Here is a 21779-nt window from a genome sequence, read left to right on the forward strand (position 1 = left end):
CCTGTTGGGTTTGCAGAAAAATCCAGCTGCACAAAGCTGAAAACGTGGCTTTTTCCTTGGCTTATGTTTTGGAGATACATGGTTTTCAGAGGACAGTTTTCAAAAAGCTGTTCTTAAGTAAGATATCCAGTTATTATCCAGTTTGAAAAATGTGAAAGTATAACTAGTAAGTATGTGTCTTGGCGTTTAGCTCTCTTGATCCTTAGAAAACTAGACGATCGTGAACATCAACAGCACAATCATCTGAACTGTTGTTGTTGAGAAACATCTGGTGACAATTTTCCCTCACAAATATTGAATAGAAAGAAAATGTCTATGCTCATCTTACACAAAACAAGGCCCTAAAAGCAGAATTTACCATTCACTGGTAATTTAATTTGAAAACGTGACAAACCCCCCCCCAATAAAAACCCACACGCAACAACATGATTAAGAAAATATGATTGTGTACAGCATATTTTTCAGCCATCTTATTCTCACAGTTTCCACATATGTTGCTGCGCTGAGGCCGAGGCCAGCATCAGAATGGAGCCCTGTCACTATGTTACAGCAGGAATCTGATGATGGCCTCTTCTGAGCACCATCTGGTAGTACTTCTCCTACCTGTTTGAAGAATCAAGAAAATCAACCCATCATCTACCCCCGCGCTACCCCCTGCACTCAGGCACACAAACACACAAGTCATATGTACACATGTGACATGCACCTGCACACGTACATACACGTGCATAATTTCATCCACACACTCTTCATATAAGATGCACACTCTCCTCCCTCACTGCCAGCAGGAGTGCGCTGTCATTACGGCTCTCTAAGGCCTCCTATTAGCCAGTGCTCTGTAATCACTCTGGTGATATATTAGTACAATGCATTGATTACCCCATAATCCAATCACTCGCCTGTTATCGATCTTTTATAGAGCGCCCCCCAGACAATAAAGCTGTAGCCACAGACTGTGGGTCAATATGCACACAGGGAGAGAAGTCTCCTTGCAGCTAATTGGCTTATGAAATAATACAAACATTTTGCTTTCTCTACACCAGCAGAAATCAATGCAGAGCTTAGCTGGTGCATTCAAATCAATCGTCTTGAACCACATGCCTCACTTTTTTTTTTTTTTTTTCCCTGTTTCAGGACTTGAATACTCCCTCATGTTTTAAGCCTTTTCACTCAATTCTGTGCAGTTTAATCTTTTTTTTTTTTTCTGGCTCTTTTTATTTGTCTTGCTAATTTGCACTCTCATCTGTTTCCTCTCATTCCTTCTTTTTTTCTATGATCTGTCTTGCCATTCCATCTTTCTCCCACTTGGTCTTCTCTCCCCTTTACCCCAACTCCCTCTCTGTCCAGAACCTCAACTGATGTTGGGTTGCCAGATAAGTTTCTGCTTACAGGGAGACCACATCTGACACCCAGCTGTGTGGGTCATGGGCTGCGAAAAGCAGCTGCCGGTCATAAATCACCCGAGCTGGAGGAGCTCTGGCACTCCTTCTGTCAGCCGTGAAACAAAGACGTAGAGGTAGTGGGGGGTCAGAGGTAGCCAACCTGGCTAACAACAGGAGACCCACTGCAACCTCTGCAGTGCTGCACCGAACAGCCCTCCACTGTAAAACTGTATTGTACAACTGAGGGATATATGCAAGCAGGGTTGCTTGAGGATGCAAATGCAAAGTCAGTGCTGTAATATGGTGTGCAAGCAATTATGGTTAAACACACAACGCAGCTCAGGAGCTGCGAGGTTAGAGGACATACAACCCCTCGCTGAGTTACTGTAGCCGCAGAAATGCAGAAAAGAGGAGGTCTTTGTTGCATGTGTGTCTTTTAGAAACACTTTGGTTTGGATTAAAAAACTTTAATGAGTACTTTTAGTCCAAATGAAAAAGAAAATACAAATTGCATATGCATAAATAAATAATGCATAAATAATTGCTAAAAACATAAATTGAAGTAGTTAATGCAGGATTTAGCCTGAAAATACTGTTTTTCCTGAATGAAATGAAAAGATCATTTCAGATCAGAAGATCATTTTACCTGTGGTTTCAGGTTGAATTAGTAATTTTTTAAAAGTGTATTTTCTTAATAATTGATTTTTTTTTTTATTTCAACATATGATACATTTTTAAAGATAGCTTTTTATGTAAAATTTGTGAAAGTAATGAAATAACATTACAGTACAGTATATCATCAATGTCACATTATCAATATCAAGCTATTCAATCAGAAAACATGTTTGATTTTGTCAATATCAGCCATAAACTGCATTGATAGTGATCAGTAAGAATTAGTTAATGCATCAGAAGTGTTTCTAACTTGTGCAGCATCACATCCCAAATAGCTACACTCTCTTTACTTTTATCTAAGCACGTGCAAATGTAATACATATACATCTGTGCGCACGGAGGCAAATCTGTTGCCTGATGCAATTCACTACACTACCACATTGCACCAGAAAGTGTTGTAATTCAAGATCTGCCTTTCCTTCGAAGCCACCTCACAGTGTTTACACTCCAGCCCACACAAGGCTGCATACTTTTACACAAATTTGGATAATAAATTGGGTGTTATTTTACGAGACACCAAATCTCTCGGAAGATAAAGAAAAAAGGAGAGAAAGAAGCAAAAAGGCATGGAGATGGAAAGGGCTGGAGAGCAAGAGAGGGAGGGGAGGGAGTGAGAATCTTTGAGTATTCTTCTCTCGGTATCTGTCTAAACTCATCTTCTCTACATTGCTGCACTCAGGTTCCCAGCACAAAACGTGACGTGCTGTAAGCAGCACTTTAACCAAGCAGAAAGCGTCTGTTTCCCTTTCTTTCAACACAGATATTTTGTCATAGTCAGCCACTGCTTACTACTTCGTTGTGGCTCTCCACCACGCACTCTTTGTTTCTTGAAATGTTCATCTCTCCGGACAGAAACATAATTGCCAGAGAGGAAATAGCAGTACGCCGGTGGAGGAGAAAGGGCAAAGAGAAAAGAGAGCAGATTATAAAAGGGTATAAGAGGAGAAAAGGATGACAAAAGAGAGAAAGGCAGGAAAGAGAGGAGACTTCTTTGCCCTTTGGTGTGCAGCGAGGGCCAATCGATAGCGCTGTAATGAGCCTGGTATTAGCTGGGGTGCAGAGGGACCCGAGCAGGGCAGAGGGACGGCGGAGGGGGAAGGGGAGAGCCAGGATCTGATTCCCAACAGCAAACAACACCATTGCTGCAGACATCAGAACCAACACCTGAGAACACCTATTAAAGCCAGATGACCCTCTGCTCGGCTAATGACCAATCCACCCTTGTACAAACTCCCCTCAACACATACACACACTCTTACACACTTGTCTTCAACCTGCTGGTTTTGTAGCCATCACTGAGTTGTTCCATCTCTGCCAAGCTGCTGCTGAAGCCAAATGCATCACCCAAAGAGGGCTAACAGGGAAAACCCAAGCCTAATCCTGACTAAGAAAAGGACCACACTCAACATCACCTCTCCTTTTTGATACAGATTATCCAACAATGGCTTCTGCCACTCTCTTAAATCCACTACACACTGGCAATTTGTATTAGAAAGATGGAGACGCAGGGATTGTCTTTGGTTGGTTGAAAGAGGGAGAGAAGGGGGGGGACCAGCAGGGAGAAGTGGGGGGATAACCATCAGGTACACTCAAAGCCAATCTGTTGCCTCGTCAATAGGCTCATTCTGCTGGAGTGCCATGTGTAGGGCGCCTCGGCCTCGACGGTCAGACCAGCCATCCAGGCAAGGCACAAGCTGGGGGGGGGGGGGGGGGCGTAAAGAGAGAGACAGCCACGCCTGGGTTTGCTCAATGGAGGGATCAAAGCAGGGATAGAAGGATGGGCCCCCTCTCTTTGTGCTCTCGTGTCTCCCAAAACAAACGCATCCTCCCGTCCACTGGAAGCCGCATGGAGGAGGTCCGGCCGGAGGAACAGATGGTGCAGGGGACTGCCACTGGGAGACACCTGCACTCCGCAGAAAGGAAATGTCGCGTTCAACACATCCGCATTTTTGGTTTTTGGATGATGAGCATTTGGGCTTACTTTTAAGACAACACGTAATGATACAGTATCATATCATCATATACTGTGGAGAGAGGTGCTGAAACTGTTTAATGATGCGGCTTCATGTCTGGTTTTGAGTACAAACATTCATCTCAATTACATGTCAAAAAACAAAATCGCTGATTTTGTCATTGTCAACAAATCCCATTAAAAGACCCAAACCAATCAAAAGTATGGCCCGTGTAGAAATACTTGTTGATCTGCCATAGACCTCCAGTGTTGTTCAAAAACTATTAATACATCATCGGTGAATTGGTCCCACTGTTGTCGTAAGTACTCAGAATGTCACCAATCCGTGACTGAAAATAGTTTCCATTCAAATACTCTAACGACCCCTGTTTGAGTAACGTTGTAAAAAATAAACACAGGCTCTATGGTTTCTGAGTTAGTTCTACATACACTGGACTTCCCATAAATGCTCACTACAGCAGCAAATGTGTATCAATCTGCTGCTGAAAACAGTCCCCCAACAAAGACAACACAGTTTCCTCCCGTTTGAATCATGTTTGCTAAAATCTACAGTGCTCAGTTTTTGGAACATACTTAACTTCAAATAAATAAATAAATAAGGAATGACATATTTGTAACTCATTTTTAACCATTACGTATTCAGCAGGAGGACAGATGGAATGACAACAGACAGAGCAGGGAAGTCAGAAAGTACAGAGAAAGCCTAACACACTGTTGGTTTAGAGAAATAAGGACACTGAATGTAAAAAGAGATGCAGCAATTGATTTTTTAAAAGTTAATTTTTGATGGAAGGACCCTGGAGAGATGCCATTCACCTCCACTGCGTTCGGATGGAGGCTGAAACCTCGCACACATATCTCAAAACCTGACCAAATAAAATAAAAGTTTTTTCTTTCCCGTAATTTGAGCTGACCCCTTAACATATTTCTGTGGTACTCTAACTCCACTTTCTATCCTAATCCTCTAAATCACCCATGATTAAAAGCTGTGATGCTTCCATGTTTCAGCTACTTTGCTCATTCTTAATAGGAAGCGTTACAATCAACTGGCTGCTAATTACATATTTTTGTTTAGAGGAAAACAATCAAAATTGTTCATTTTGTATTATTAATGTTTTTTCCTCATACCGTGAGGAGTCACTGTCTCATTCCCTGCCAGCGAGTGGAGAGATTTTCACGAGCCCATCAGAAGCAGGGCTTCTAGTAGATATAACCCATGCTATGGTAATCACATGCTAATCACAGTTAACACCAGCGCAGGGTCCTATACTCTAGATTAATGCATCCGTAGCATATTCACGTTTCCATTAGCATAAATCAGGTTCACCCTGCCTTTGTAATTAGTGTTTTCATGTGAATGATAATAAGATATGGTGATTAGGTCAGGGTACTAGAATGGAAATGACTTGTCAGCGAAGTCGGTCTCAAACAGTTCTGCACATGTTGGACCATCAATATGTGCTTCCTCAAGGAACAATTAATCATGTTGAAAGATAATGGAAGTTTGATAGTAGGATGTGGACAGCAAAAGTAGACTATTAATAAAATGTATGCCAGACACTTACTTATGTATGTAAAACCCTCATCTTTCATATTTATTATGGTGACAATGAATTTTTCTTAAGACTGTTTCACAAATACTAAAATATGTTAGAAATGCTACGTCCTCATACACGTGCTTTCTGTATTTTATGTTTGTATGACATCAACCTGCAGGGATCACAGATAAGCCTTTTTCTCAACCTGACAACAATATCATCACACTAATTAATTTATGTGAGTTATCGCTGATAAATAAATGATTAAATTAAAGATAGTAAAGTTGCACACACCCACTCTACTGAAAGTAGAGGTGTAGAGTGGAGCAAACAAAACTCTCCAGCACTCATTTTCTTGTTAATTCTTTTAGCATTGTTTATGTGTAGTCACAGACTTGATAACTTATCTTTATAATGTAACATCAGAACATCCTTTTGCTTTTTATGAGTGATGCCTTGCATTAAAGGCCAAACTGGATCACATTGCATCCCTGCAGACGGGCTGCAGGACCACTTTCAGTTTTACTTTGATGGAAGCAAAACTCCTCTTCTATTAAGTGCATGAAAACCCAGAGGGGACGTGCTCTGCCATAGCCTGCACCAGCAACCTGTTTCACCTCTGTTCTGCTGCAGTCAGCTACAATAAAACCTTTTTGCACCGTCGGCAGTCAACATTAGACCTTTTATAAGAGGCAGTGTGGAAAAAAGAGAGAGCATGTATGAGCATAGCATGTGAGCACTCAAACATGAGGTCACAACACCGTGCACAAATGTGAATGTAAGAGAAAGAGAGACGGAGATAGAAAATATGAGTATGTATGCGTGTGCATGCAGGTGCAGGACACACCTGTGTACGGGGATGAAATACACAATATAAGCAGGAGAAGCAACAGTGACTGGCCTTAGGTGAGGTTCACTCTTTGTGGGTTTTGTCTCCCTTGGGACACCCCTTCCACCGCTGACATCCCTGACATGGAGCATTCCTCCCAGACTGGTGACCCCACATGACGGACGGCATCCTCCATGCCTATAACCAACTGATGAGACCTGCTGGAGCCCCAAGAGACTGAAAGGCCGAGGCTGTGATCAGGAATGTGAAGAAAAAAAAATATGGAAGACTCACCAGAAAATGAATCTCTAAAAGTTTACAATGCAGCAACAGAACGAGAGCAGATGAGATGTAACCAAAAGAGAGAAATCACATCTCTAATTTCATGTTTCCAGCTTCCATCAGGGTTGTTGAATGTGTGTAGGTGTGTGTGTGCATTACAAGAGTTATTTCTCATTCAACCTGACACCCCTGTTTCCATGGTAATTTATGAGGCCTGACCTGTGAATCTGAACACCCAGCTCCCATCTCCAAAACTGTCTTCTTCATGGGTATCATAACCCCGCTTTGAACTGTTTAGCCATCACCGCTTTCACAAAGCCACAACTGTGAAAACCGATAGTCATGACGAAAAACTTTTGGTCTCCCTCTCTTTTTTCTGGTTAGGGTTAAGGTTGGGATAAAGGTAAAGGCTGGGTTAGTTTTCAGCTTTTTCTGGGAAAGTTTTGGCCATGAAGTTATGAGGAAGCTACTATACTGACGCCAACAAAACACATCTCATACAAGCGTAGGTATCTGCTATACAAAACTGCAGGGCTGTAGACACTTTCTTACCTCCGGCCACATTTGTGTGAGGACTCTGTATCACACTGTAGCTCTTGTCAAGGCAGAGGAATAGCTGAATGAGAGATTCTCAAACAGGGGCAGTAATTTGCAGAGTGTGTTTCTAAGTTATTCCAGCTCCCCGCAGCTCAGCAGTGGCTGACCCCTCTCCCCTTCTGTCTGCTAAGAGGCCTACGGGGAGGAATCAGCCCAAATTACCTTTATTGATCCAGAGAGACAGGTGAATACCAAGCAGGTCTCTCTTCCCTTCACTCTTCTTATCTCTCATCCACCGTTTTCATCACTCCATCCCCCTCCCTGCCTGGAGGAAGGGAGAATATAAAAAAAAAGAGAGACAGGGAGCTTTTATGTGAGAGGGACTATTCTAACCACAGCCACACATTACTGTATCAGCCGCTGCAATGATTTACTGTTTGCATTCAGGTTGCTGTGATTAAACCTGCCTTCTCGTTGCTCATCTTTCACCGGTGACTGAGTGAACAGGAATGGCGAGCGACTGTTTTTCTGCCTCCAATCCACCGTTGTCCTTTCGCCCCAGCATACAAATCACTGTGGCGGTGGAAAAGATACTCCATTAGGTCCAACTCTGAGTTAAATCAATGCGTGACTTATCAAATGAAATAGGGGATTATGAGGTAATCACCTGGCAAACGTTGCTGAAATTGTAATTATCTCCACTGCACACATCTCAGAGAGAGGAGACCAAACTAACTATTTAAGTGGAGGGTGAGATAACAAGGAGTAGAAAAGCACAACAGCTATATCTCTTAGACAGCGGCGTGAGCCAGAATGTTTATGTGCTGAGAGGAGCCAGAGCAACTCTGTGGTTTCTCTCTCACTCGACAGAGAAATACGTATGAAGGGGTTCACTCCGCTGACAGATTAACGCTTCCTGTCCTCTGTTTCATTACTGACTTAATCACATCTGGTTGCTGTTTCTGCATCACATTCTTGGGAGAAATGCATTAATGACAGGTGCTTTATATGTACCTGTACTGCGAAAAGATTTGTTTCTTGTGGGTCTAGGAGCTATATTGAAATAGTTGAATTGCACAGACATAAGAAAAGAAATCTGCAATTTAAGTTAATACAAAAAATCTACAATTCAAAAAGTATGTAAGAAACAAAATATAACAAAAATATAGGGTAAATGTAATTAGAAAATATGATTCTAAAAGTTGTAAAAATGTGGATAAAATTTAAAAAAAATTAATTTAGGTTTTAGAAAATAAAATAAATTCAGTAATTCACTAAATTCTAAAAAATATCATTTATATATTCGTAATATGTAATGTATAATTTGTCTATTAAGTTTCAGTTATTGTCCTTTGCTAGCTGAAAATTTACAACCAAAAAATGTTGAAAAAGGCAATTTATGTTGAAACCACCAGATACAACTAAATAATTGCATTTGTAATTTTGGTCTGAAGCCCTGAAGAGGGATCTAATTATTTATCTATGTAATCTAATTCATTTTAAACCTATAAAAATCTATAGTGAATTTTCTTATTACTGTACTGTAAAAGTCACAGACTTATTTATTTGACCCATTTTGTAACACAGCAATTAACCTATAATCAGGTCAAAGTCTTTTATTATACATTTTGAGACATAGAATAAATACATGTCATATAATCCAATATCTGATATTCTTTGTCTGGATTTATTATTTAAAAAGTAAAACACAGAATCTTCTGGAGACCTCTGGTCTTTCATCTGGCCTATGTAGTGTCTGAATTTCCTGCAACTTGGTATTGAAAATGACTGGTTACTGCACAAGTGCAACACAGCCCCCAAGTGGTAGTTTTGCAAAATTGCACCACAGGCACCAAAGCCATCTGAACATTCACTTTTGGCATTCTTGCCCCATCTGCTGGTCAAATACACACATCATACTGTGATAATTCCAGGCAAATCAAAGGGAAACACACCAGAAGTGGATATGGGCCCCATCCATATTCTCCAGTTTTTCAGAGTAAAAAGGAAGAAAACCTATTAATTCACGCTGGTTCAACCATTAACAAGCATCAACTGGCAGTTACACCTGGTCATCTGCCACTCCACACTCCACACTCCACATTTCAACACTGCCAAACAGGTTGTATGTCTTAGACTGCTACACACAGGCACATCATAACACTATATTTAATATCTTATCCCACTACTACTTTGATAGGCACTGATTTTTCAGTGACTCCAAATAATGCACAAAAAAATCCTTCCACAACACCCACAGTGATTATCCTTCAGTTTAAACATGGAGAAGACCAGTACTTACTGTTACAGCATCAGCCATCAGGGCGTGGAAATAACTTTTTAAACTCCTATTTTCACAGCAGTAACATAAATACTAACATACTATCAGCATTTGAAATATTTTTCATCTCCACACAAAACAGCACTTCCTGTCCACATGCAGTCTTGGAGCACAAACTTCTACATTAGCAAAAGAACAGCGCCCCCCTTTGGCTCACAGTTGAATTACATTTGAAAACACAACAAAGCTGCATAACCTGTCATAAATAAACAACTCATAATCCAAACTGTTCTAACAAGACAACAAGCTCTCTGCACCATCGACAAGCGGAGGTGTGACTCTGGGAAGCCGGTAGATTGGGCTCAGTCTCAGCTCGGCCGAGTCACACTTCGTCACCTCCTTGTGGTGTCTGTGATCACACCACAAGCTCAGTCAAAGTTCACAGGGGCATGCCAGCAGTCACACTCTGCAAATGAGCTTTGATTCTAAAATTACAAATCACAAAAAGCAACATTTTCATTGACAAAAGGATTGCGTAATGAATACTCAATTGTGAGCATCACCAAATTGTGTTCATTTAAGACAATTGCACAGAAAATAATAACTTTGTGGAGGATGTCCAGCAATCTAGAAATGTGGATCTTAAACAACCATGAGACCCAACCAGAGGAAAACTGAGGTCCATCTCTTTATATTTATATTAAAAAACTGGCTACAACTTGGCTTGGCAAAAAGAGGGTGCGTGGCAGTAGTGACACATGTGACCACAGAGGTCAAACGTGGGACTGAACACCGTCCACCCCTTTAGGTGTGCATTGCTCACACCACAATTCACACTACAGCTCCTGGGAAAGGGCAGCATGTGTCCGAAAAGTTGAAAACTGTGCAAAGTTCACCAAAGTTCACAATGTCATGCAAGGATAGGACGGTATGTACGACCAAAATCAAAAAATAGCTTTTAAATTATGTTATTGCATGTACTGTATATTTTATTTTCCCAGTAATTATTTTCCTCACATGCATTCACACACATGCACACACACATTTACAGTAAAGCCTTTCTTATGACATCAGATCATTTTTTTCCAATAATATTCATTGGAGAATGAATATTCTCCAATCACACACCTGCATGCGTAAATTCTACCAACACCATCTAATCTGAAACGTGCAAACATTTTATGCAGGTATTACTGAATCCAGTAAGAAGGTGCTTTTCACTTCACTTGACCTAAACTTTGTGCAGTAAAGGTTATAAGTTCATTAGACTGGGCATCAGTCACTGGTTTTATATTCAACTCTAGAGGTGAGCAAATTTCACACCCAAGTAAGTGACACTCCACCAACTCTGACACCCCACCCTGGGAAAGTCCAGGCCAGGGTTAGGGAGGTTATCAGAGCTTCATCACTTCATCACAACTCCTGATATCAGGTCTGCACGTAGGCATTTTAAGTTATTTTGATGCTCAAAATAACATTTAAGGGTGATTGCTCCAGGAAAGCATTCAATACAACCTTGTTTTTGTTGCTTTAAACCTCTGCAGTCTTGACCCTGGCTAAATTTGTTAGCACTGCTCCTCTGAGGCCTTTTTGTTAATGTGAGTGTGAGAGATAAAATGTCAGAGAAAATCAGGCTGTCCATTCATTAAAACAATCTTAATTAGCAAACGGTGCAGTGGAGGTCACAAGTTCAGTGGCAGTGTGCTGCCCCTGCCCTGCTGCAGCCAGAGGCCACCATGTCTCCCATCACGAAGGTGTGTGAACTTTGCACCCTGCAAAACACCTAAAGATGATCCCAGAGGTTCCCACAGAGGAGCTCGAAAGGTTGGCACCCGGGTAAGTTTAAGAGTTCAAGTCATTAAGTCAGAAATGCAAAACTTGCAGATATTAAAAGAATATAGTGTTTTTTTCTGCCAGCGCAGCACTTTATCTTTTATGGTTTTAAAGTTGTGCTGTGCACTCAACTATATCTGGCATCATGTTCTTTGCAGCCTTCATGCTCACCTGAAATATGCAAAGAATCAGTCTTTAGTCCAGACACCTATTGTTTGTGGTTTGAAGTCCAAATATGTCAGTGCATCTACCAACAAAAATAATTTTAAACCTGCAGCCTTTATGATTTTAAAACAATAAAAAAGCCACTTCTGTTTGTCAATAGTTTCATACCTACATTATAAATTCCATTGTTGTTATTACCAAGGCTGCATTACTAGTCAGTCAAAGTAGGCAACTGATCCAGGCCCTGAGATGTACAGGGGCTCTAACCCCATGTTCATCAGGTGTCATTTAATTTGTTGTCATTTAAGTGTAAATGTCTTCTCCACATTTTGGAATACACACCACAATATCAACTGAAATGCTTTTTTAATTTAATTAATTTTAAATCTTCTTTCATTCTTCTTTAACCTCATCAGTAGCTTTGTTCTGTAGCAGGGACCTTCAGGAGTTTAAGACCTTTAATGTTTTAGGTGACAAATTGCATTTATTTTATTTTTTGCAAAAACTATTGGGCATACAGGAAGTAGTGGTGATTTAGTGGATCTCTGATGAAATATAATGTTGTCATTTGGCGTCAGTAGTGCACAGTTGATGTGTATTTGGAGGTAATGGTTAACAGTAAATCATGCCCAGCTAGCAGAAGGAAGGAAGGAGGGGTCAACAAGGGCTCAACTCCCTAGTTTTGCCCCAGAACCTTACGGATGCATCCAGAACTATTTATCATGCTGTCTGGTTTTGCATAACCTGGAGTTACTATATACTGTACATGTTGTTATTGAACCGTCCATTCATCCATTCATTCATGTTTTACTCTGTGATTAAAGAGAACGTATTTCATAGTTTGACATAAACCCCTTGGTTCAAATCCATAGACAGTGGCCTACCTATAAAGCAAAACCATTCAAAATGGAATCATGATTGTCTGAAATTATAATTGATCTTTAGCCTAAACTGATGGTTTCACTGGAGGTCTCTAAGCGTTTTCCCTTTGACTGTCTCAGTCCAGAGCTTTGTGTGCTCCACTGACGCCTTTGGCACCTTCCACATGTCACGCAGTTTCCGCACTTCAGGCGACACTGCGCAGGAAATGGCGAGTTTACCACTTTGCACTTATCTATGGGAAAAGAGCTGTGCAGCCACAAACGGGCGGATGTGACAACTCTGCAAAGTTTATCAACTTCTCATAAACTTAAGTGTTTATGTTGTTTGGAACTTCACTTCAAAGGTTCACATTTTTCAAATGACTGTTTTTGATTTCGACAATCTAGACCACAAGATAATATCTAAACATAAATACACACACACACACACACACACACACACACACACACACAAAAGCCCCAAACAACGACATCCATGTTATGTATTTTATTGCAATACTCAACCAAATACAAAAGAGGTAGAAATGTTAAAGGAATAACTTAACTAGAAATGAAAAAGAACTATTTACATGTATTTACAGGAATAAATTAAGAGAAATATATATTATCACATTAGGAAATAATTTGTCTTCAAAGGACGACTTCTAATTCTGCTCCTTCTCCACCTCCTCCTCTTCATCATCGCTGTCTTCGTCGCTGCTGCAGTCCTCATAGGGGCAGATGGTCGCTTGGACCGGATAGTTGCGCAGGAGCATCTCTGCGTCCTGGTACAGATAATCGAAACATCTCGATTTCGGCCAGTACAACCTTGAAAAAGAAAAATGAATGAATACGATACACCCACAAAGTAATATGTTTGTGAATTACTTAACAAAGCTCTACTTACTTGACAGGGTGAACGACCTGAGGAGTTTTGGGGCAGTTTGCATCAGGAAGGTCACCATGCACGGAATGAGTCTGTAAGTTGAAGCGACTTGTTAGACTTTTTCTCCATTGAACATCCCATGTTTGAATTTAAAGACTTCAACGCTTAAAAAGGTAACTAAACTCACCTTGTGTGCGTCAGTTTTTCTCTCATCTTTTCCAGTCCACGGTCTCCACCAACCGGACTGTTCCTGGGTAACGTTGTCTCCAGTAAAAACAGAAGTTAATCCACTGTTGGGCGTGAAAGTCTCCATGGCTCCTTGTGCTTGTCAGTCCTGCGTCAAGTCCTCAGAGGATGTGCGACTGAAAGCAGGAACCTCCTATTTATCGGGTCCCTGGCAGCCGGCGCCAAATTGCGCTTTTGACGCGTCCCCAAGTGTTTCCATGCGCCACGATGGTGAGGTGTGAAGTCACACTTTAGCAAACCCACAACATTTGGTCACTTTCTTTCTTAATATTGAATGTATTATTAAAAAAAAGAAACATTTTCTCCTTGGAGATTGGCCTGTTTGAGACATATTTCCAACACCACTTTATGACTGTATCTCTGATTAGATGTTAAATGGTCATCAGGCATATGCAGGGTTTGCATCCACCTAACTCTTGTGGAGGGTTTTGAGCGCAGGTGTTATTTTAGGAGGTAGCATCTTAGCACAATCCACCTACCAGGTAACATAATTTAAATTACGTTTGAAAGCAATGGCTCTAGGGATGGTTCAGTTTGGTCTATGAAATAGTTGAACTCTTCAACCCCTTCGCCTCTCGGTATCTCTGTCTGTGCAGCCATTTGGGTGTGAGGTGTGAAGAAACACGTGTCCTACTGTCAGGGGTGGATAGAGGGAGGCTCGTGTGCCGTGGGTGGGGGGGGGTTTGACACGCGTCAGATATACAACAGCGGGGGGGGGGCTGGTAGCTACACCTCAGCAGATGCAGAGACTGAATGCTGTATATAAATGTATTGTGCAACTGATATGGGAGCTGTTTAAATATCCTCTGCAAATCTATCGACTTGAACAAGTGATATGTTTCCTCTCCCTGCACCAGTGGGGGGCAGTGTGGGGCTACATGGTAATGCAAGGATAATGGGGGAAATTTGTAACATCTGACAGGTCTGTTGGATAAATCTCTGCCCCAAAATGCAATGCAAGCGGCTGTCTGAGAGCACAGCTGACTCAATTCAAAGCTAATGGGGGCCACATTTGCAAGTATCACTTGTTAAAAGGCAAGGGGGGGGGGTCCAACCATGCATGACCGGCATTGAATTTCTTTGCCCACTAGCTCCATCCACATCACAACACTCCTCTGAAAGGACCAAGCAGTCAGACCTTAGCACTAATAAGGTCCACATAGACCTCCCTCACACACACACACACACACACACATTATTTCTTTCTTTTGTTCTCTCCATCGCTCTCTTAGTCTCTTTTTCTGATCTGGAGCTAATTGGACTCACCATGCTCTGCTGTTGGCTTCTTTTGTGTTTTTGTGTCATACATGATTCATGCTTTGCTACACTTTGAACTATAATGGCAAGAATATAGTGTAAAACGCATTAACATAACATGCTCTCGCCATTCAAACAGCTGACCATGGCCATTATGTTCGGAAACCAGGCAGATTAATGCAATACTTATCAAAAGGTTTTTACCCCACCATGTATTAAAATTAGGTAAGCACATTAGAAGTGTTTTATGTTTTCTCTTCAATACTGGTCATCAAAAAGACTACTTTCCCATTCAAGTGACTGGGAAAGCGGTCTCAGGATTTCAGACCTTAGTGTATGTCAAAAGAGCGAATAACAGTAAAATACAAAAAAAGCTGGAACTGCAAATGTGACGTCTCGGACATCTCTGAATGAAGCAACATTGAAAATCTCAGACATGATCACAGAAAAAATCTGTCACATACACATGTAAGAATGGACAAAGTATTCAGGTCACTCATCATGGTGCAATTCAGGAAAAAAAAAAAAAGCTATTATTCCTTAAGCACAAATAAGTAAAAAAGGATAAGATGCAGTTGGTGCTTTTTTTTCTGCTGAAATGAACCAAAAGTCTGAATTTGCCCGTGAGAAAAGTTCACCACTTGCTGTTTACCAAGACCTCTCTTTATATAACCGTTGTATTCTCCGTTGTTCTACTTTTCTTTATCTCTGGCTTATTATTCACAGGTCATATTCCCTCTTTTTTGCCCATGTTATGTACACTTCTCTCTTACAAAGACTCCCAGTACTTCTCTCCAAAGAAAATCCCTTTCCATGGCAACAGGCAACCACAAATAACATAATTTTCTAGTAATCCATTCAGTTATATTTTTATTTCTGCTCAGAGGGCCATCGATGTAAGTTGTCTTCCTAATTCAATGCACGTTGATACGTTGGCTATCAGCTGAAGTCAAATTTCATTTTGCGCCCTCTTGCCATAAAACATGAAATCATGTTCTAACTTCATTCTCCTGCTTCCCATGTGTGTGAGTAGTTTCGGCCATTATTTTATGATGGGCTTGTAATCACTTTTGGCACTTCAGTCGAGACACAATGGTATAATTTGAAGCACTCAATCAAATTAAGGGGGCAGCTTGCTAGCGCCTGCTGTGTTCTGATTGAAAAGAAAAAAAAGAAAAAAAAAACACCCTGGAGATCCTGAAGATACAAGAAGATGTCTTTCTGTAATTTAAATCTAAAAGAAAACCTTCCTTTAATATATTGAAGAATGTAGAGGATGAGAGAAATGCTTTCAAACCAATTGTATATTCCAGGTAATGCTAGTGAAATGCTAATTTAGACATGCAGTAACTGAGACAGCTTGATTTGTTTATGCTCTTCTTCTCTCCTCCCTGCATTCACACTCCAACAGCTTCATCCAAACACACAGCAGTTGGGAAGCGCCCCCCCCCCCCCCCCCCCCCCCCCCCCCCATCCACTTCCAAATGGAGAACAGTTTTTATAAGGACCTATTTTGTCTTTATTTCACACAACTTTGAGGATTTACTTAAACAATAGGAGAGTAGATGAAACAATCACACAAATCTGAAGACAAGTGAGGATTTTGAGTTCCTTACAAAACTTTGAATCTTTAGCCTATTCATCTACTGCTCTCAAAACCGATGGCTCAGGCTCAGGGACACCTTGATTTTATTTGCTCTGTTTGAGGGTTATAAAGTTTAATTCGGTATTGCTTCGTCAACCTGGATTCAAATTTAGAAAGTGAAGTTACCGTAAGCTGATGATGATGATGATTTTCTCCATTGCATTGACACACTTATCCAAAGTTGTTTCAATTTGTTAGTGTCATTGTCAAGCTCAACAACTAAAGGATTTGAAGTTCTATATGGATATTATTGTTGAATTTTATCTATTTTAAAAGCCTGTGCAGGGAAGGGCATTGCAAACTATCTTAGGCTATAATTCCTGTGGTAACTGGCAACATAAAATAAATAAATGACTTTACAAAGGGGTCTTTAAATGCTAAGGGAGCAGTAATTTGAAAAAAAGAAGTGTTTGCATTCTAGTCATGCAAGATCATTTATTAAATGTATTCCAGGGCACAGTGGCATTGACCTCTGCTCTCCTCACTTTCGTGAGAAATGCTCAGATTCAAGGTGACTCCTGGCAAGGAAAATAACACGACAAAGACAGGGCAGTATTCACTCACTAACTAAAGGTAACTAACTGCCAAAGCCCCAGGGCAATCTAACATGACCCTCCTGCTTCCAGCTTGCATGTAGATATTAATTTTATTTATTCACTTTATTTGTTTATTTAGGGCTTAAAAAAGGCTTTGAAAGGTGCAAGCAGCATGACCATCTAATCCATGAAGAGCTGTTTGTGTTGAAATTAAAGACGACCTGCTTCTCAACTCAAAAACCATTTCATGTTTTCATGCAATACTGTATACCTACACTGTCAATGCATTTTGTCAATGTGGCCTCCACAGCACTGATTTTGAGATGCAGCACTGCGTGGGCTCTGTTTAGTGCTTGCAGTCTGGAGAGGACATTTCTGGGCTTACAGGCTGTTATTAACAACTGTGGAAAAAAGAAAAAAGAAAAAAAAACAGCGCACCGTTCATTCGTCCAGGTGTGCTGTGGCAGTATAATCACCCCTATTTAGTATTCATGTCCTTAACCTCCAGCAGCTAACTCAGTAACTCAATAAGCTTGCACATGCTTGTATAAGATTCATCTCAAATACAAATTCTTGTAGATGATGTTATGTGATGTCATGATGAACTCGTGACAGTCCGTGTTTACATGATTTCTTTGAGCTTTGAGTTATGTTCTGAGAATGGTTTGGCTTAAGGTCACACTGATCCAGATCCTGGTTTAATTGAAGTCCCCAGTGTTCCCTTGGAAACCATCTCAGCAGATGGGATTCAGAGAAAAATATAAGGATGAAAGAATAAACAATAGACTGTATCTTGTATAGTTGATATAGCAGTGCTTAGAGAAACATGGATCTGCAATATTACAACACTTAGAATATACTTAAGGTAGTCATTGCTTTATTTATGAATTCATTATTGGATTTGTAATCATTTTAACAACAATCTCTTGTGGCGTCCTTCCTCTTTAATTAAGTCATTGATTTGAACAAAAAAGATCCTGCATGTTGCTCTTGTTCAGCATCACAATTTATTAGTCAACATAACATTTCAATGACTGTGACTAATAAATTATGAAGAGCAGTGTGCGGGGTCTTTTTTCTTTCAAGACAGACATTCGCTAACACAGCGGCATCGGATATCTGGATGTCTCTGTTGTACACTCTCTCTCAATACGTTTTGTTCTCCATCATCTTTATCGTAGTCACTGACCCACAACCATGGAGACCAAAGACTTAAATCCCAAAGCAAAGGGTAAAGATGACAGTGCTGTGTCTTTTTCTCCCACTGCACTGGGATAAATGTCCGTGACTGCTCAATATGCAGCATGATTTTGGGTTTACAATGACAAAAACAGATTTGGAAAGGCTCATCCCTCAGAGCTGATGGACTGGTAAATACCACTTGTGGGAGTCAATACAGATGACAGGGGCAAAAGAGAGAGTCTTTGAGTTTGATGTTGCAGAATGAAAGAAGGGAAACATTGTCTGCTGAATGAAAAGTGAGAGCTGCAGTATGTGAAAGTGTGTGTGCAGCAGGGGAGCTTTGTGAAGTCAAGCTCGTGGAGAATGATTGATCGAAAAAGTTGTTCTGCAGAGGTTGAAATTGAAAATAAACACAGTACTGGGCACAAAAGGGAATTATGATGCAATGAGTGAGTAAGTGAGTGTTTTTTTTTTCCTCTTTGGGAGAGAGACAGAAAAAATAAAAAAATAAAAAACAGGGGACAAGACACTAATTAAAAAAGCTCAACTGCCAGGCCTCATCTTGAGCATTCAAGGATAAGACATCCCTTCTCATGAGAAAAGTGTGAATTTATCTCAGCAACGTAAGATTTATGCCTTGCACGTAGAAACAATGCTGACGCAGAAGCTATGAATATTTCATATTATCTACTTTGGAGTCTTGAATGTTTCTATCTCCAATTCACAAACAGACAGATTTAGAGCAGTGGGTGGTAAAGCTTTAAAGCTTGAGCTTTTGTGGGTTTTATTAGTCGTGAAGACTTTGTGGGTTTAATAGGCAGACGTGATGTGTAGAAGTGCTGAATCTCAATCAGTGCAAACCTCCCTCCTCCTACCTTCGACCCTGCAGTGGTGAGTCAGAGAGCGCAACACCCTGTGGTCGGGGGCATTTACATGCACCAGGGGTATGCCGGCTCTTCAGAGGAGGTTGGAGCCTCACCTTACATCAGATTGGACTCTTGGAGGTTAAGCTGAACATTGTATACTGATGATACAGGAAGACCATTACAATGTGTTTTTTTTAATCAAATCATCAATGTTTACTGGCACTGTGTGAAAAATGTATGTAGAAACCTGTTATTAAGAATATCATCTAGAATCACTGTGGTAATCGAATGGTTACGGAGCATTCAACATAACAGCTAAATCCATGGTCCAAATCTGGCCATAGACCTTCTCTCTCTTTCCTATGTTCCCTGTCTGCTTCTTCACTAATAAATGTTTGATAAAGGAAAACATTAAAAAAGAAGGGATGTAATTATAAAGCCCATTAGCCTATTTTGTTAACTTAAATTAGAATAATAGAATAGAATAATAGTGCACGTAGAGTTTTAATATTACATTGCTCAGGGCTGTAAAAATAAAGACAGCTAGAGCTCACTAGGATGAAATACTTTCTATTTTGACCATTGGAGCATAATATGCAGCCAGTCACCCAGTACAACAAGCTTTATATTTTGAATTAGAAAGTTTTTTCAAATGAGATTTTAAAATAATGATAATAATCACACCTGGGACAAAGCAACAAAAACATGACAAAAGTTTACAAGTAATGCGTTTAAAATATATATATATCATTGAGCATAATTAAAACCTAAAGTATGTAAACGATGTGAAAACAATGGGACATTGTGTGAATGTGAGTCACATGTAGAGATGTACCTACAGAGACTTATTACCTGTATCTGTGTCTCCCCAGGTTTCACTGAGTTTCAGCTCACTGTCTAGTTGTCTGGTCCACAACACAACACTAGAGCCCCGATTCACAAAGCTCTAAAAATCAACTGTCCATTATCTGCTTTGTACCAAACAGCAGGCAGGTTAGTAGCTAGCTGCTGAACATAGTGGAGCAGCAGCTGAAGAGACAATTACTTCCTTCGGGAGCTGGTGGCGACCAAAAGCAGAGCTAAAAGAGAGTGAATATTGGCCTTAGATTCACCAAGAAGCCAGAAGCTTGAAATAAATGATAATGTCGCTCTGTAACTGCTGGACATATAAATCAGCAACAAGTTTGGTATTTTGTGACGTTTCCGCTGACCACTAGTGCATGTAGGCTAATGTTAATACTAATGCTAACCTGCTAATGTGGCATGATAATGATAACCCAAGCTGATATGTCCGTTTTACTATCGCCTTCGACCTATTGTAGGTAGATACCATACAACCATTAATTCAATTGTTCATGATTTAGCCTAATGAACGATCTTGAGGGCTACTTCCTGTCTTGCTGATTAGAGACCGACTGTAGATGAGGAGCTAGCATACAGCTATTAAGGAAGAATCTCCATTTGAATCCTTAGAAACTTAATAGTTAGCAAATATAGAAGACTAGGTTCACAGGGGAAAAAGTTAGGGGGGTGTCTCTTTACATTTGGTGGCCTATCTAACTGGATTTGCCACATATCACTTGTGTTGGTGATACAGAGAGTTTTCACTCCTTACTGACAAGTCCTTTGACCATGTAACTGCCAGCTACCCCTGGACACAGTTCTTCTGATCAAAGCCCTATAAAAACAGCACAGTATATCACCTCACCATGACCACCGTGGCTAAAGAAGAAGAGACAAACAGCCCAAGGCAAACCCAGAGGGGCAGCTTTGAGTATCTGGCTGTTTTCAATGAAATGTGCATTTTTGATCTGCAGATGAATGCGAGACAAAATGCTGTAGACAGTGAGCTTGACTCTCTTCACCCCTTCCAACTTACTTTATTATAATTTATGCAGGTATGCGGGTTGATTGAATAACTGTCTGTAATCCAGTGATAATACTTATATTATACTTAGATATATAATCACTGGATGACATCTGTGACACATCAGCTGATGAGATAAATGCTACTTGTGTAGTACTGTACAGCCCAAGTTGAGCAAGTCTCTCCTTTAGCTGAGCAGCAGAGAACCAAGAAAAGAGGTGCTGATGTCATCTGGAGACAAAAAGTAGGACAGTACTTGTAGTGATTTTAATGTGGTACGGGCACCCAGTCTGACCCATGGCTGTGAGTAATTCATTCATAACCAATAATCTGCATGTGACAACTCAGTAAGTATTCTCAGGGAATACAGAGCCGGTCTGTAATTCAGAACCGACAGACAAATAGACAAGTTTCAATGCTCCAAATTTTGGTTAAGAAAGTATCTATGTGCTAAACCAAGTGGTTTAGTTAATTAACAAACCTTCACATACCTTAACCATTGCTTATTTGGCATGGTAGTCATTCCCTAATCTTACCTATACTCTACTTGCATGTGCTGATATTTTAGAAATCGATGTGAAACTGTTGGCACGATGTCAGTCGTCTCATATGAGCGTCCTGTCTGGCAAAAGCTTTTGTCTCTCAGTGTCCATACTTGATACCACCAAAATGAGTAGATATTAAAATTTCACACATTTGGTTTAATTTAGAGCCTGGACACATCTGGCTCATTCAACGTCTTGTGGTGATAGCAAAGAAAAAGAAAAAAACAATACCAGCTGAAGCAGCCGGAGACAATAACACAGAAAAGGAACATTTACAAAGGAAAAATGTTTTATTTGTATTCTAGGTCCACACTGAGATCAAGTTAAGTATACAAAGGACACTAATAGTGCCAAGATTTGAATACATTAGATACATTTGTGTTCACTCTGGTGTA

General features: G+C 40.4%; 1 protein-coding gene and 1 long non-coding RNA gene across 2 annotated transcripts; both read right to left on the bottom strand.

Moving 5' to 3' along the window:
* Positions 1-5263: 5263 nt before the first annotated feature.
* LOC139612452 (uncharacterized) lies at positions 5264-9652 on the bottom strand. The gene is made up of 3 exons (XR_011686541.1): positions 9518-9652; positions 7679-7788; positions 5264-7536 (listed from the first exon to the last, which is right to left on the bottom strand). It is a non-coding gene; the product is annotated as an uncharacterized lncRNA (long non-coding RNA).
* Positions 9653-12853: 3201 nt separating this feature from the next.
* Positions 12854-14086, bottom strand: ripply2 (ripply transcriptional repressor 2). The gene is made up of 3 exons (XM_071467965.1): positions 13428-14086; positions 13262-13332; positions 12854-13182 (listed from the first exon to the last, which is right to left on the bottom strand). The coding sequence occupies exons 1-3, from the start codon at positions 13551-13553 to the stop codon at positions 13020-13022; spliced, it is 360 nt and encodes a 119-aa protein (XP_071324066.1). The 5' UTR covers positions 13554-14086; the 3' UTR covers positions 12854-13019.
* Positions 14087-21779: the final 7693 nt, after the last annotated feature.

The sequence above is a fragment of the Trachinotus anak genome, unplaced genomic scaffold (assembly GCF_046630095.1).
Source record: "Trachinotus anak isolate AG129_WGS33_773 ecotype Australia unplaced genomic scaffold, CSIRO_AGI_Tana_v1 ptg000031l, whole genome shotgun sequence".
Classification (NCBI taxonomy): Eukaryota; Metazoa; Chordata; class Actinopteri; order Carangiformes; family Carangidae; genus Trachinotus; species Trachinotus anak.